General features: G+C 35.1%; 1 protein-coding gene across 4 annotated transcripts in view; it reads right to left on the bottom strand.

The window, feature by feature from the left end:
- PCDH15 (protocadherin related 15) overlaps positions 1–14,096 on the bottom strand; it is a 1,016,126-nt gene that overhangs the window by 407,375 nt on the left and 594,655 nt on the right. For all 4 annotated transcript variants that reach the window (XM_063669967.1, XM_063669968.1, XM_054435813.2 and 1 more), the window contains exon 10: positions 6,538–6,650. In XM_063669967.1, the coding sequence (XP_063526037.1) occupies positions 6,538–6,650 (113 nt within the window). The remainder of the gene's footprint in view (positions 1–6,537; positions 6,651–14,096) is intronic.

Below are 14,096 nucleotides of genomic sequence, written 5' to 3'. Positions count from 1 at the left end.
TGTTTTGGTATTATTTATTATTTCCTAGTAATGGTAGTGTTGCTCTTCAGCAATATTTTTGCTTTGATTAAACTTAACTCATTAAGACAAAAGTTGTAAAAGGTAAAGTTTTTAGACTGACTTCTTTTTGAGCTTCTACATCCTCTGTGATGTACCTCAGTATGTTATCTAAGTCAAATTGTTGCCGTTCTCATGATGTGTTGTTGGATATGGTATCAGGCACCCTGTGGAGGAACTCTCTGGTGGGAGGTGGTGTACAACGTCACACTGTAGCAGAAAACCTGAAGGCTACTCTCAGCTGCTTTCTCTGGCATTTGGTCCCTTAATTCTATCCAAGTGTATCACTTTATCCTTAGGCAGATTAAATTTCATATTCTACCTCCTCTCAGCTCATTTACTTACTCTGTTACACTTACGGGAAAACAGATATAGTCATTTGTCTTAACCATTCCCTCTTATTTAGTGATATGTTCAAATTTCTTAACATAAAGGATTTTATTCTTCATTAATTAGAAGCAGTGATCTTATATAGAGAGTCTCGTGGAGTGTAGTTTTCTCCCAAATTCTTCTTGGCCCTCCATTTTTAAGCCAGTTGATAACATCCCCTTTTGTTAGTTGGATGCTATGACATATCATGACAAAAATTATGCTTTGTGTGTCAATCTGCTAAGTTTAAAAAAAAGGAGAACACAAAATTAAAATACGAACACTTATCAGTGTATCAAAGGTCAATTGATTTCAGAAACTGTAATATTTGTTGGAAATTCATGGAAATATTGCTATTTCATTACTAATAACAAGTAATGCCTCAAATTTCTGTGGGGTGATTTTCTCTAAAATGTATAAGAGACATTTACTTTGCCTTACCTTAGAGACCTGGCTATTGGGGTAGAAAAGATAAACTTATTATATTATTTAGTAACCTATTGAACTAAGATGTGGTGTGCAATGGACTTAATATTTGTATCTCTCCAAATTCATATGTTGAAATCCTAATCCCCAATGTAACGCAATTAGGAGAGGTAATTAGGTCATGAGAATAGAGCTCTCATAAAAGTAGTTAGTGTCCTTACAAAAGGTACCCCAGAAAGCTCTCTCACCCTCTCACCCTCTCACCATCTCATCCTCTCTCCACCAAGTGAAGATACAAACAGAAGTTGGCAATCTGCAACCCAGAAAGGGAACCTAACTAGAACCTGACCATATTGAGCACGGAATTCCAGCCTCCGGGAGAGTGAGAAATATATTACTGTTGTTTATAATCCACCCAGTCTTTTGTACTTTGTTAGAGTGGCCTGAACTGACTAGTACATGTGTGCGTGTGTGTGTGTGTGTGTGTGTGTGTGTGTTTCATTCTTGCCGTAAGAATAAGAGTAGGAATATATTGCTAGAATATTTCCAGATACAGAAGATATGTCATTTGTAGCATTTGTCTGCCTTCTTGTAGCTTGGCAATAGCAGCCCTGATGTTTTTTCTCTTGTCCTAACTCTGGGTCACTATGGCCCCTGTTCAACCTCACCTTAAAGGAGTGCCAATCCTTTTCTTCTCTTGTCTTTTTTTTTTTCCTCTATCTCTCTCTTTTGTTTGAAAACTGACGATATACACATTAGAGTAGAAAGAATATAACTTATATTTCACATCTCCATAACAGATTTAATTAATTTTATTAGCTTTTTCAATTTCACAGTAGGTTCCATCCTTTTCATTTTGAGAAGTGATGACTGATGATCTTTGACTTGCTACTCTGCCTGACTTAGACACCTGTGATCTTTCAACTTGACAACGTCTCTGTGGGAAATTCAGGTAGGGGGAAAATTGTAAATTGGCTTGAAGGCAACATGCAGCAGCATGATCTATTTTTTGTTGTTTTAACGATACTCTGTTGGCAGTGTGAAAAGATGGATAAGATGCATAGAAATGAAGCATGGTTTTAGAAACTGCTTGTGTAAGATCATGGGCCAAGAGAATGTGAACTAAAGAATTGCAGTAGATGAGCAGAGTCGAGATATTCAAGAGGATTTCAAAGGTATCAAGAAGGGATTCTATGAGTGACTGAGTGGGAACATACGAGAAAACAGACCTTTGAGGAAGTGGAAGTGTCTCGCTTGAGTGGGTGATCAACTGAAATATGATTAACTGAAAAAGAGAATAGAAAATAGAAGGTTTGGAATTTTTAAAGGATGTATATAGTTTGCTATATTTTTAATTTGTCACAATTAAATAATACTAGGAGTAGTTATCCAACTACTCCTAGTAGTTGAAAAGATGTCTGTAGGCATCAGAAGTAAAATATGTCTCCTCAGGACCAAGAAAAATGCCAGGCACCTGAGAAGCACTCAAGAAGGATTAGGCAAATTGAAAACTGGCAAATGTCATATACTTTAAAATCATTGAATCAGGGTTTTCTGTTAAATTTCTATGAAGTAAAATATGATTTTTACCATTACTCAAATAGTGACTAAATGTTTTCTAGAGTTGTGGCAATAGTGACTCATATAGGGACAGGGGTCGTAGTAGCTGCCCTCCTCTTAGCCCTCAATCATTTCTCAAATGCTGTTTTCCTGTAACTCTCAAATTACTGAAGGACGACACCTTGCCAGGGCATCAAGCACATCAGCACTAAGAGTCAAGCTTACTAGTTTTAATTCCCTGGCTAATTTTCTATTGCAAATATGTAATTTTTCTTTAGAAGAAACACATTTTTTGATGCAGTCATAAATAGCTTTAGTTGTGCCATAGCAAAGGTCTGACATTTTTTCTAGGGATTGAATTTATGTGGAAATCTATTTACTACATTTGCATCTTTTTTTTTTTTCTGGACAGAGATGCAAGATCAAATTGTATCAAATGCATACACATTCAAATGTAAGTATTTAGATAGAGTAAAGATGTAGGTACACAGATTCAGCAGTCTGAAAAGATTTACTGTGCCAGGGAGAAAATTATTACAACAAATGTTTATTAAGCAGCTTCTATGTGCTGTATATAGGTAGGTGTAGGGGCATGGGATGCAGTGTAAATAAATGTTTTGCAATCTGCCCTCCTGTAAAAGTTGGGAGAAAATAAACAGGTACATTCAATAGAGTAATTGGGGCCACTTTAGAGGCCAAAGGGCTGCAAAAAAGCAGCTTCCTAACAGTGGCTATGCCTTTCTAGGGCAAATGTCTTCTTAGTTAAAAACTGAAACATCAGTTTGGATTAGACTGTTGACAAGAAGAGGGAGGAATGATTCAGGAAGAGGGACAGTATCTCTAAATGCTTAGATGTCAGAAAGAGCATGGTCAGTTGAGGGCACTGGAAGCCGTTTAGTATGTTTGGAACAGAGGGTGTGCAAGGTAACTAGTGAGAGCTCAGGGTTAATGAGCTCATGAGTTGGAAGGAAAAGAAGTTAAAAGGCAGCATGCTAGATAGAATAAGTAGGTCAGTGAGTAACAACATGAAAATCAGAGGAAACATGAAACAATTATGCTTCTAATTTCATTGTGATCTTATGCTCTTTGTTGTTAATTAAAGGGATTTAGATTAAAACATGCAATTGTTATTTGAAGAACTGACAGATAGTAAATTATTCATAATTTATCCATTTAATTGGCCTTAATAATTAATGACTAGTAGCTTTGTATTAGATGCCTGAAGTATAAATATACCAACTAATAATACTTTAAAATATTTCACTTACAATACTCAAAGTGATTTTATGGACTTTGTAATAGATGGTCCACACGTGAACTAATTCACTCTTACCAGCGTTCTTAAATGTGCTTTCATATTTTTACAACATAGGTGGTTTTTATTTTATGAGTGTAGTGATCAAATAACTTATCCAAACTGGGACATTTAAAAGAGCAAGAGAGGTATTATGAATAATTACACAAAGACAACAGACATAAACATGTACTGTCCTGGGTAAACCAAATCTATGATTCTTGTTCACAGTGTATATCACATTTTAAAGTATGCTTAAATGATCACAATTATATAAAATTTAGGATAGTGTTTTGGAATGGAACAAACTTTTTCAATTGCATGTTTTAACCTCTTCATATTCTAAAATTTGTGAACTATTCCATTTTGTCTTCCAAGTTACACCTTTACATTTTTATTTGTCAGCATGCTGAATAAATCACTGGGAGAAAACGAGAAAAAAATGAACATGATAAATCTCTAATTCATGGCACTCACCAGCTGTTAAATACACACATAGCTTTTTAAAGCAGAATTCTTCTTCAAAATGTAGGAGAAGGTACTTCATTTTATTTTTTCTCCGCTTTTGAAACATAAATTGGGATCTAGTCCAACAAAAACTTTTAGGGCCAATGAAAAAATGAAGTATTATTAAAGTAAAAAGAGAGAGAGAGAGAAGAAATTGAAAGATTTACTATGGAGGAGAACTGCCAGATTGTAGCATTTCAATGGTCCCCTGAACAATGCCATAATACTCAGTTATTATTCAAGCAGGTGGCACATTATTATTACAGTTAGATACCTTTGCTTATTAAGACCTTGACTTCACACAAAACATAGTAATTTGAATCTAATATTGTCTGTTAAAAGTTCCATTAATAAAAGAAAGTGTTACTAAAACAAAAAACATCTGTGGCCTATTGTAATTGATTTTTTTCTGTAATTGATGGACTGAGTTACACTGTACTCAGGTATACCAGGACAGCTGAATTCAATAATAAAGGAAAATAATTGATTTTTGGTTTCACATGCGACAGTTTGGAAACAGTGCTTTGTCAAATTTCTTCATTCCCATAGAAAGCAGCACCACAAGATTCAGGTAGATCCACAATAGAAAATCAGTACACATTGTGGAGTTTTATGTACTCTCATAATAATTAACATAAAATAGTCAGTGTAAGAAGGTGAATCTCATGCATGGCCATTTAATACAACTTGTTAAAGTGGTGTTTTTTCTTGAATAACTCCCAAACCCTTAATAAATGAAATCCCAAGAAATTGTAGTCATCCTTCAGGCTCTCTCCATGGTCTGGCTCTATACCTCATTTTTTCCCTGTTAACTGCTTGTAGCCTGTGCATTATGTCTCCAAGCTTTTACTTCTGAACTCCTTATGTTCAAACATTATTTCTCACTTTTATTCATTGGCCATACTCTTTCAATCCAGCAACATTTAGCTTGGGGTGATCTCCAGAAAATCTTCCCTGAATTTCCAGATTAATTTAAATGTCCCTATTCTGTGTGTCGTTACCGCTTTTTACATGTCTTCCTCTTAGCATTTGATGTATTTTATCTGATTTATTTGATTATATGACTGCTTCCCTTTCTAGACTATAAGTTTTTTCAAGAACAAGGATTGCTGAATAAACACAGGTTCTGTGCTAAGGACATATCTATTAATTGTTAAACTAGACAACCATTTCTAAGTATCTGCATATTTGTGAAGTGAAAAGAGCATGGCTTTAGCGTATATAAAACTAAATTTGAATCTCAACTCTGCCCCTTATTAGTAATGTAACTCTAAGGTAATCACTTACCTTATCCGAACTTTAGTTTCCCCATTTTGTGCAAATGAGAGTATTACTAAAGTTGTGGCAACAATTCAATGAAAAATGCACATAAAGCAGCTTAAACAACGTTCATTCTCAGTAAGCTTGCTTACCTTACTTCCTTTTCCTTTAGTATGTTTACATTTTTCAAATGGTAAGAAAAATACCATCGGGATTCATTTCTAGAGGTTTTTTTTGCAAGCTTAAATATGAGAGAGTTATGTACTATATACAAAACTTATGCTGAATCTTTGCTTTTGCCTTTTCTTGTACTTACAATGCCCTTTTCCCAGTCCTCATCTCTGCCTGGCAAATTCCTGTTTTACCTTCACTGCTTAGATTAAATCTCACCATCTCAATGAAGTCCATCAAAATTAATTAGAAGAATATCTGCATTTTTACAGTATCTATTTAATGATTATATTAAAATATAGATATACTATTAAACCAAAAGTGAAATGCCAAATAGATTAACTTAGCTTCAAAATTATTTCAGGCCTAAGATCATCTTTCAATATAAAGAAAATAATGAGACGTATATTGAAAGCATCTTTGGATAGGCAAGACCTTTTATTTTTATGTTAGAAAAATCAGCATTAAAAATACATTAAAATAAAATTAAGTAATAAAAATGAAAACAAAATTAAAATAACATATAAATCAAGCACATTTTAGATGTCTTAATTGGTCATGTTTTTGTGGTAAAATGCTAATTCCTTTTAGTAGAAAAATAATGTTAGAAGACATAATGAATTGTGTAGAATTGTATACACTTGACCAAGGCATTTGTTACATATGAGAATATTTAGTATTTTACCGTATAGTACTATAAAAAGTTATTTTAGAGAAAAGCAATGCCATGTATTAAAAGTGGAATTCACTTGTTTTTTTTTAACAAAAAATTGACTGACTGCTGTCCACATTAATTTTAATTTTATAACATAAAACTGCCTACAGTAGCGTCTACAGATTTATCTGATTAGCAGTTCATAAACACAAGGAAATAAGATATTAGCTTAATTTACCTTAATAACCAAATCAAATTTCTGGTGAAAGTCTCTGTTTACTGGCTCCAGGAGACTAAGTTCTGCTGTCCTAGGATGCATATGGAAAAATCGTGGGTAATCCTCAGGAGTCCCTGGAAGACATTGAGATTTCAGTACATAATTGAGAACAATAAGTAATATGTGTATCTGCTTTATCTATTTCCCTTCATCAACTGAGGAACAAAGCTACAATTTCATTAGTAAATTAAGTTTCAAAATTATGCAGTTCAGGGAAAGCAGACACAAATGTGGTATATAGTTATTAATAATTAGCATATCAGTAAGAAAATGGAAAATATTTGTTGGGATGATTTTTGAAATATTTTTTATTAAGAGGGCTCTAATTAATTTGAAACTTCATCACATGAAAATAGATATTAAGCGGAGGGAGAGTAAATTTTTGATTATGAAATTTTATTTTAATAATGCATAAACCTTAATTATAACTGGTCTTTCAACATATATTATAATAAATGATTAGTAATTTGTAACAAATAGTGAGATGCTTGGAAATTAATATGAACATATTTTGTTCCATATATTATTTCTTAAGATTAATATCAAGCTAATTATGTTAACCACAGTAAATTAAATATAGGTTCTGATGATACTCTTAATGTCTAGACAGGGTACTTATTTATTTATTTATTTATTTATTTATTTTTGAGATGGAGCCTTGCTGTGTCACCCAGGCTGGAGTGCAGTGGTTTGATCTCGGCTGACTGAAACCTCTGCCTTCCCAGTTCAAGTGGTTCCCCTGCCTCAGCCCCCAAATAGCTGGGATTATGGGTGTGTGCCACCATGCCTGGCTATTTTTTGTATTTTTAGTAAAGACAGGGATCTGTCATGTTGGCCCGGCTGGTCTTCAACTCCTGACATCTGGTGATACACCCACCTCAGCTTCCCAAAGTGCTAGAATTACAGGTGTGAGCCACCAAGCCTAGCCAAGATGGAATTTCTTATTTTAATAATCAAAATACATTTCTTCATAAAGAAATTTCTTCTAATTGTATAATCTTCCTTTGTGCACTGCAACATTCTTTTCCCACAGTGAAGAAGTCAAATCATAAAATTGTATAGTATATACATTTGTAAAATTAATAACCATAACAGAAAAATAATATAGCTTCCAATTATGGAAACCTACTCTGTGCTAAATGCTTTATATAACTAATCATCAATAACTCTGTAAATCATTTACATTTTACAGATGATGACTTGGGAGACTGGGGAGATTAAATGACTTATTTAAGTTAAAGGAACAATCTGAAACACAGCTTTTATTAAAAATTCAGGCTGCCAGATGTTAAAACACATCCAAAAATGGGCTTATTGTTACTACTTATTTTCCTCAACTCTGAGACAAGAAGGGAAATTCCACTGGGCAGTAAATGAGGGGGAAAAAAACCCAGAAACATATTTTACACCATGAAAACCAAATATAAAATCTACAAATAGTCAAAATTATAGATGAAATGTAATATATGATAAAGCAGTTATCCCTCCTAATAGGAGAGTCATACAGAAAATCATAGAGTTTCATACATTCTTCATGGAATATACATGAGTAAACCCCAAATGAAGAAGATATTCATAATAAATAATAAAAATATGAGCATTAGTCGTAGATGAAAATGTGGATACATTTTACTCTAATGTGAGAATGGGCAAACCTTTCCTAACTATGGCTCAAAGTCAAGAAGTCAAGAAGAAAAAGAGAGGTAAGTTTAACTACGCTGCAAAATTGCATGGTGAGACACAATAAACAAAGTAAAACCACAAGTAACAAACTGAGAAAATATTTGAAATTTATGTCGAGACGGCCGGGCACGGTGGCTCCCGCCTGTAATCCCAGCACTTGGGAGGCCGAGGAGGGCGGATCACGAGGTCAGGAGATCCAGACCATCCTGGCTAACACAATGAAACCCCATCTCTACCAAAAAAAATACAAAAAAATTAGCCGGGCGTGGTGGCGGGCACCTGCAGTCCCAGCTACTTGGGAGGCTGAGGCAGGAAAATGGCGTGAACCCGGGAGGCGGAGCTTGCGGTGAGCCGAGATCGCGCCACTGCACTCCAGTCTGGGCTACAGAGCGAGACTGTCTTAGGAAAAAAAAAAAAAAAAGAAATTTATGTCCAGACAAAATGTTCATATCCCTGATGTACATATAGGTTTATAAATTAGCTAAAAATAGGGCCAGTGAGGGATTTAAAAAGTGTGGGGCTGGACGGGTGTGGGGGCTCACGTCTGTAATCCTAGCACTTTGAGAGGCTGAGGTGGGCAGATCATCTGAGTTTACGAGATCGAGACCAGCCTGGCCAACATGGTGAAAACCTGTCTCTACTAAAAATACAAAAATTAGCTGGACATGATGGCGCGCACCTGTAATACCAGCTACTCGGGAGGCTGAGACAGGAGAATTACTTGAAACCGGGAAAGGAGGAGGTTGCGTGAGCTGAGATTGTGCCACTGCACCCCAGCCTGTGCGACAGTGCCAAACTCCGTCACAAAACAAAACAAAACAAAAAAGTCTGGGGCTAGAGAAAAAACTGTTCACAGAAAGAGAAAGGCAAATGACTCTTGATCATAAGCAAAGATAAGCAAAGATGCTTATCTCCATACATAAGAAGAAAACTACAAATTAATCCTACATTAAGATTTCATTAGTCACTTAGATTAGCAATTGTCCCAGTTGGAGACTGTACTCTGTTGGTGAGCCTGCAGGACAACAGACACTTTGAACACGGGTGGTGTTCATACAAGTGTTGTAAAATTTATGAAGGACAGTATGGCATAAGCTATCAAAATAATATTAATGTTTACTTTTTGACCCATAAATCCCACATCTGGACATTTTCCCATTTATAATAATGGAAGATAAATGACCACCTAAATATACATCAATAGTGGTCTGGGTAAATAAATGGTGATACATCCTAAAGCAGATGATAATTCAAATGTAATGATAAATGATATATATCTTTACCTATTACTATGGAGTTATTTTCAGCTATATTAAGTAAAAAAAGCAAATTGGAAATAAGGGCCGATAATATACAAACCTTTAAGAAGAATACACATGCATATTTACAAAGGAATACATACACACATTAAAAAATCAAAGATAGACTGTAACACAAAAAATTGTTACTTATGAGAAAGAGAGGGAACACGTGGAGAGGATAGACATTGAAACTAAATTTCATTAACTATATCACTTTTTTAAATTTTAGAGCTACATATGTTATATATTATTACAAAACTAATTAAATTTAAGGACTTACCTAAAAATAAAACAAAATAATTCAACCTAAATGTATATTTAGTTGTTGGCACAAGCACAAACAAAAAGAACTACCCCAGGTGAATTTTAAAAGTAGTACTGACATCACACCCACAGTGTAATATGGGTGAAGTACCAAAGAAATTATAAAACACAAAAAGTTAAGCTATCTACAGTAATCATATTAGTGGTATGTTGTGATTCTAAGATAGTTATAGGAGTATTTTACAATAAATTAAATAACTACATTATTATGTGGCATTCTAATTCTATTCTTTTCAGTATTGAAAGCTGGATTCTTGGCAGGGGATGATAAAGAGAGAGAAATTAAAGAGGTAAAATAGAACACCTATGATTTTGATTTTGAATTGGCAGTGGAAGTTTAAACTCAGGTTGTAGTTTAACTTAAGAAACAACATGCATACAACATAGCTCTGAATGCTGAAACACAGAACTATATATAAGGGACAATATAGAAGCAATGAATATTTCTAATGTTCAGACTATGGTTTTGAAATACTATTTACCAATAAAAGCAGTTAAGATTTCTGAGGGACAGAGCTGATTTCAGGTCCAGGGCAGAAAATCAACAAGTAGCTGTGAAACATCTGCTCACACCAAATAGCAAGAAAGAATTCCAAGACTACTAAACTGATGTGAAAAGTTTTCAAGAGCCAAAAGGTGTTTTTTTTTTTTTATGCTAAAGATAAGGCAATTTGAGCATCAATAAGGATCGTATCAGTAATGATTTGAAACAGATCAAATATGTTTAAATTCATAAGTTTATGACAGTGTTGCAAAATAACATATTGATCACTTTGGGAGCATGCTAGAGAAATATTTTGTAAATTAGAAAATAAGAAAACAGAGCATGCATTTTCCACATGACCTTAACATGGGGTAAACAAATAATTGATTAAAAAGTGTCTCATTAAGAAATTATTTCAGCTAATAATTTAAGAAAAGTAACAATATCAGAGTGCCATCATTTTACAACCCCTCATAAATGAATGGATCATGGCATTGAGCACTAAATGCTGCTAGTATCACAAAAAAAGAGATAAACTGACATATATACCTCTCAAAAGAAGAGTTAATTCAACATCATCTGCTATGGCCTGAGTTGTCCCCCTCACCATTAACAATTTTATGTTGAAGCCCTTACTCCCAATATGACCATTACAGAGAGAGAGGCCCTTTTAAGAAGGTAATCAGACTAAATGAGTTTATATGGGTGGGCTCTTAAATCTGACGGGACTGGTGTTCTCTTTGTCTCTCTTTCTTTCTCTCTCTTCCCCCTCCCTGTGTCCAAGGGCACACAGAGGAAAAGCCATGTGAAGACACAAGAAAGCAGCCGGAGAAGCTTCATCAAATACCAACCACGAAAGCACCTTGATCTCAGGCCTCCAGAACTGTGAGAAAACACCTTTCTGTTGCTTAAGCTACTCAGTCTAGGGTGTTTTTTAATGGCGTGCAAACAGACTATTATACCATCTATGAAACTGTTTTGAGAAAACCCAACAAAGAAACAAACAAAAAATGTTATTTGATTAAGTGTCAAAATTTATAGGAAACATATGGGACAGAGTAACATGTAAAATTAAACCAAGGAAAGTACAATCAAGATGACAAGAAACTCCATAATATAAACAACTTGACTTCTCAATAAATGAATCACAAGAAAACAATCTAAAAATAAATGGAAAGAGAACCACTGTAAATTAAAAGAGACTTAGGGTCAGGGGCGGTGGCTCACGCCTGTAATCCCAGCACTTTGGGAGGCCGAGGCGGGCTGATCACAAGGTCAGGAGATCGAGACCATCCTGGCTAACACAGTGACACCCCATCTCTACTAAAAAAAAAAATACAAAAAATTAGCCGGGTGTGGTGGTGGGCACCTGTAGTCCCAGGTCCCAGCTACTGGGGAGGTTGAGGCAGGAGAATGGCATGAACCCGGGAGGCTGAGCTTGCAGTGAGCTGAGATCATGCCACTGCACTCCAGTCTGGGTGACAGAGCAAGACTCTGTCTCAAAAAAAAAAAAAGGAGACTTAGGAGAGGCTGGGCGTGGTGGCTCACACCTGTAAGCTCAGCACTCTGGGAGGCCTAGATGGGCAGATCACCAGGTCAGGAGATCGAGACCATCCTGGCTAACACGGTGAAACCCCGTCTCTACTAAAAATACAAAAAAAAATTAGCCAGGCGTGGTGGCGGGTGCCTATAGTCCCAGCTACTCAGGAGGCTGAGGCAGGAAAATGGTGTGAACCCGGGAGGCGGAGCTTGCAGTGAGCCAAGATCCCGCCACTGCACTCCAGCCTGGGTAACAGAACAAGACTCCATCTCAAAAAAAAAAAAAAGAGAGACTTTGGAGAAATATCAATCCCAACGTGTGAACTTACGTGAATTCTGGTCCCCTTGTATCTCTCCCTTTCCAAGAAAAACGAAAACAAAAAACAAAAAAGAAACTCTAAAAAACAAAAATAATATTGGTGAAAAAGTGAAAATAAACACTGACTGATATTTAATATTAAATAAGGATTGTTATACTTTTTATTTGTGCTATGATATTGTCAGAATGTTCTAAAAATAGTTATTTTATAAGCATACATTCAAATATTTGTGGATTAAAATTATATATTTTTTCAAAATAATGAGGAAAAAAATTGAGAGACAGATATATTTTAATAAGTTTGGCCAAGTCTTCATAATTATTGAAACCAAGTGATGCCAAATGGTGATTTTATTTACTATCTCTTATTTTATATATTTTTAAATAAGAGTTTTCAAAAATGCAATGTAATTTATCATTTGCTTTGGTTTGCTTTTACCCTAGCTTTCATCAGCATAGAATGGAGCAGGGCTCCTGGAAGAATGAACCCAAAATGGTGAAGATAATTGAATAGCCACTGAGCTGGGAAAGATTTTCATTTCCCAGAGAGTAATACTTACTAGCTGTTAACTAGTTACTATGGTGAAAATGTTATAATCTCTTTATTTGTAAATGATCTATTTCATCTAAGTTTCAAAAGAATCTTATGGGAAATATATTTATTACTTGATCTATGAAGAAACCAACACTCACAGAAGTTAAGTAAAATATTCTGAACTCTCACGGCTAGTAAATGACTAGGTCAGAAGTCAAGGTATCTAAATCCAGAGTGTAAACTCTTTCCTGTTATGCTATATAGCCTGAGTTCAGTGAATTAGACACTTTGGCTTCATTGGCCATCTGTTTCTGGAAGGTTAGTTTTTAGACATCCTTATAGAATATCAACTCAACAAGAGTATAACTAGCAATTTAAAAATACAACTCCTTAGCACTTTGGGAGGCCGAGACGGGCGGATCACGAGGTCAGGAGATCGAGACCATCCTGGCTAACACGGTGAAACCCCGTCTCTACTAAAAATACAAAAAATTAGCCGGGCGTGGTGGCCAATGCCTGTAGTCCTAGCTACTCGGGAGGCTGAGGCAGGGGAAAGGCGTGAACCTGGGAGGCGGAGCTTGCAGTGAGCCGAGATCGCGCCACTGCACTACAGCCTGGGCGACAGAGTGAGACTCCGTCTCAAAAAAAATAAATAAATAAAATAAATAAATAAATACATCTCCTTGGACAAAGAGTAAAACCAAGTGAAATTTATTTCCCTGCATTTCTTAAAGGTGTAATGCTTTTCTAGTGAGAACTAAGAACACTTAATGTGTGTGCTTTCATTATACACAATGTTTACAGTCAACCTAAAGCTGTTCTTTAGAAACAGCTTTGATTGCCTAAATTTAGATGTAAAATTGATAACTATGTTTATTATCACAATTATAAATAATATAGGGAATTTCAGCATTATAATTATTAGAGCCAACATAATTAGTGGTTGCCAAAACATTTATTTTTATTTTTATATATGCTAAGAAAAGTCTACATTTTTCACTTTTTCAGTATTATAGAGGAAATGGCAACCTAAATTAATCCCTTGGTGAAAAGTTTACAATTTTGAAGATTACGGGTTTTCTGTAGGATAAAGAAAAAATGCTACACAATTATCTTCATAAATTTAAGATGTAGAATTTTAATTACACATGTGTTGATCAAGATAGTATCACCACGATTAAGCCCATCCATAATTGCCAGAAATTTCCTTATGACAATGTCTCCTTTCTCTTCTCATTCATATTTCTCACCCTATGCAAACACTGATCACTTTCCGTCTGACAGCATAATAGGAATGGAATCATTTATATAGTATGTATTCTTCTTTTTTTTAAT

This window comes from Pongo pygmaeus, chromosome 8 (assembly GCF_028885625.2).
Source record: "Pongo pygmaeus isolate AG05252 chromosome 8, NHGRI_mPonPyg2-v2.0_pri, whole genome shotgun sequence".
NCBI classification, from domain to species: Eukaryota; Metazoa; Chordata; class Mammalia; order Primates; family Hominidae; genus Pongo; species Pongo pygmaeus.
This window is presented reverse-complemented; position numbering and strand designations above follow the sequence as displayed.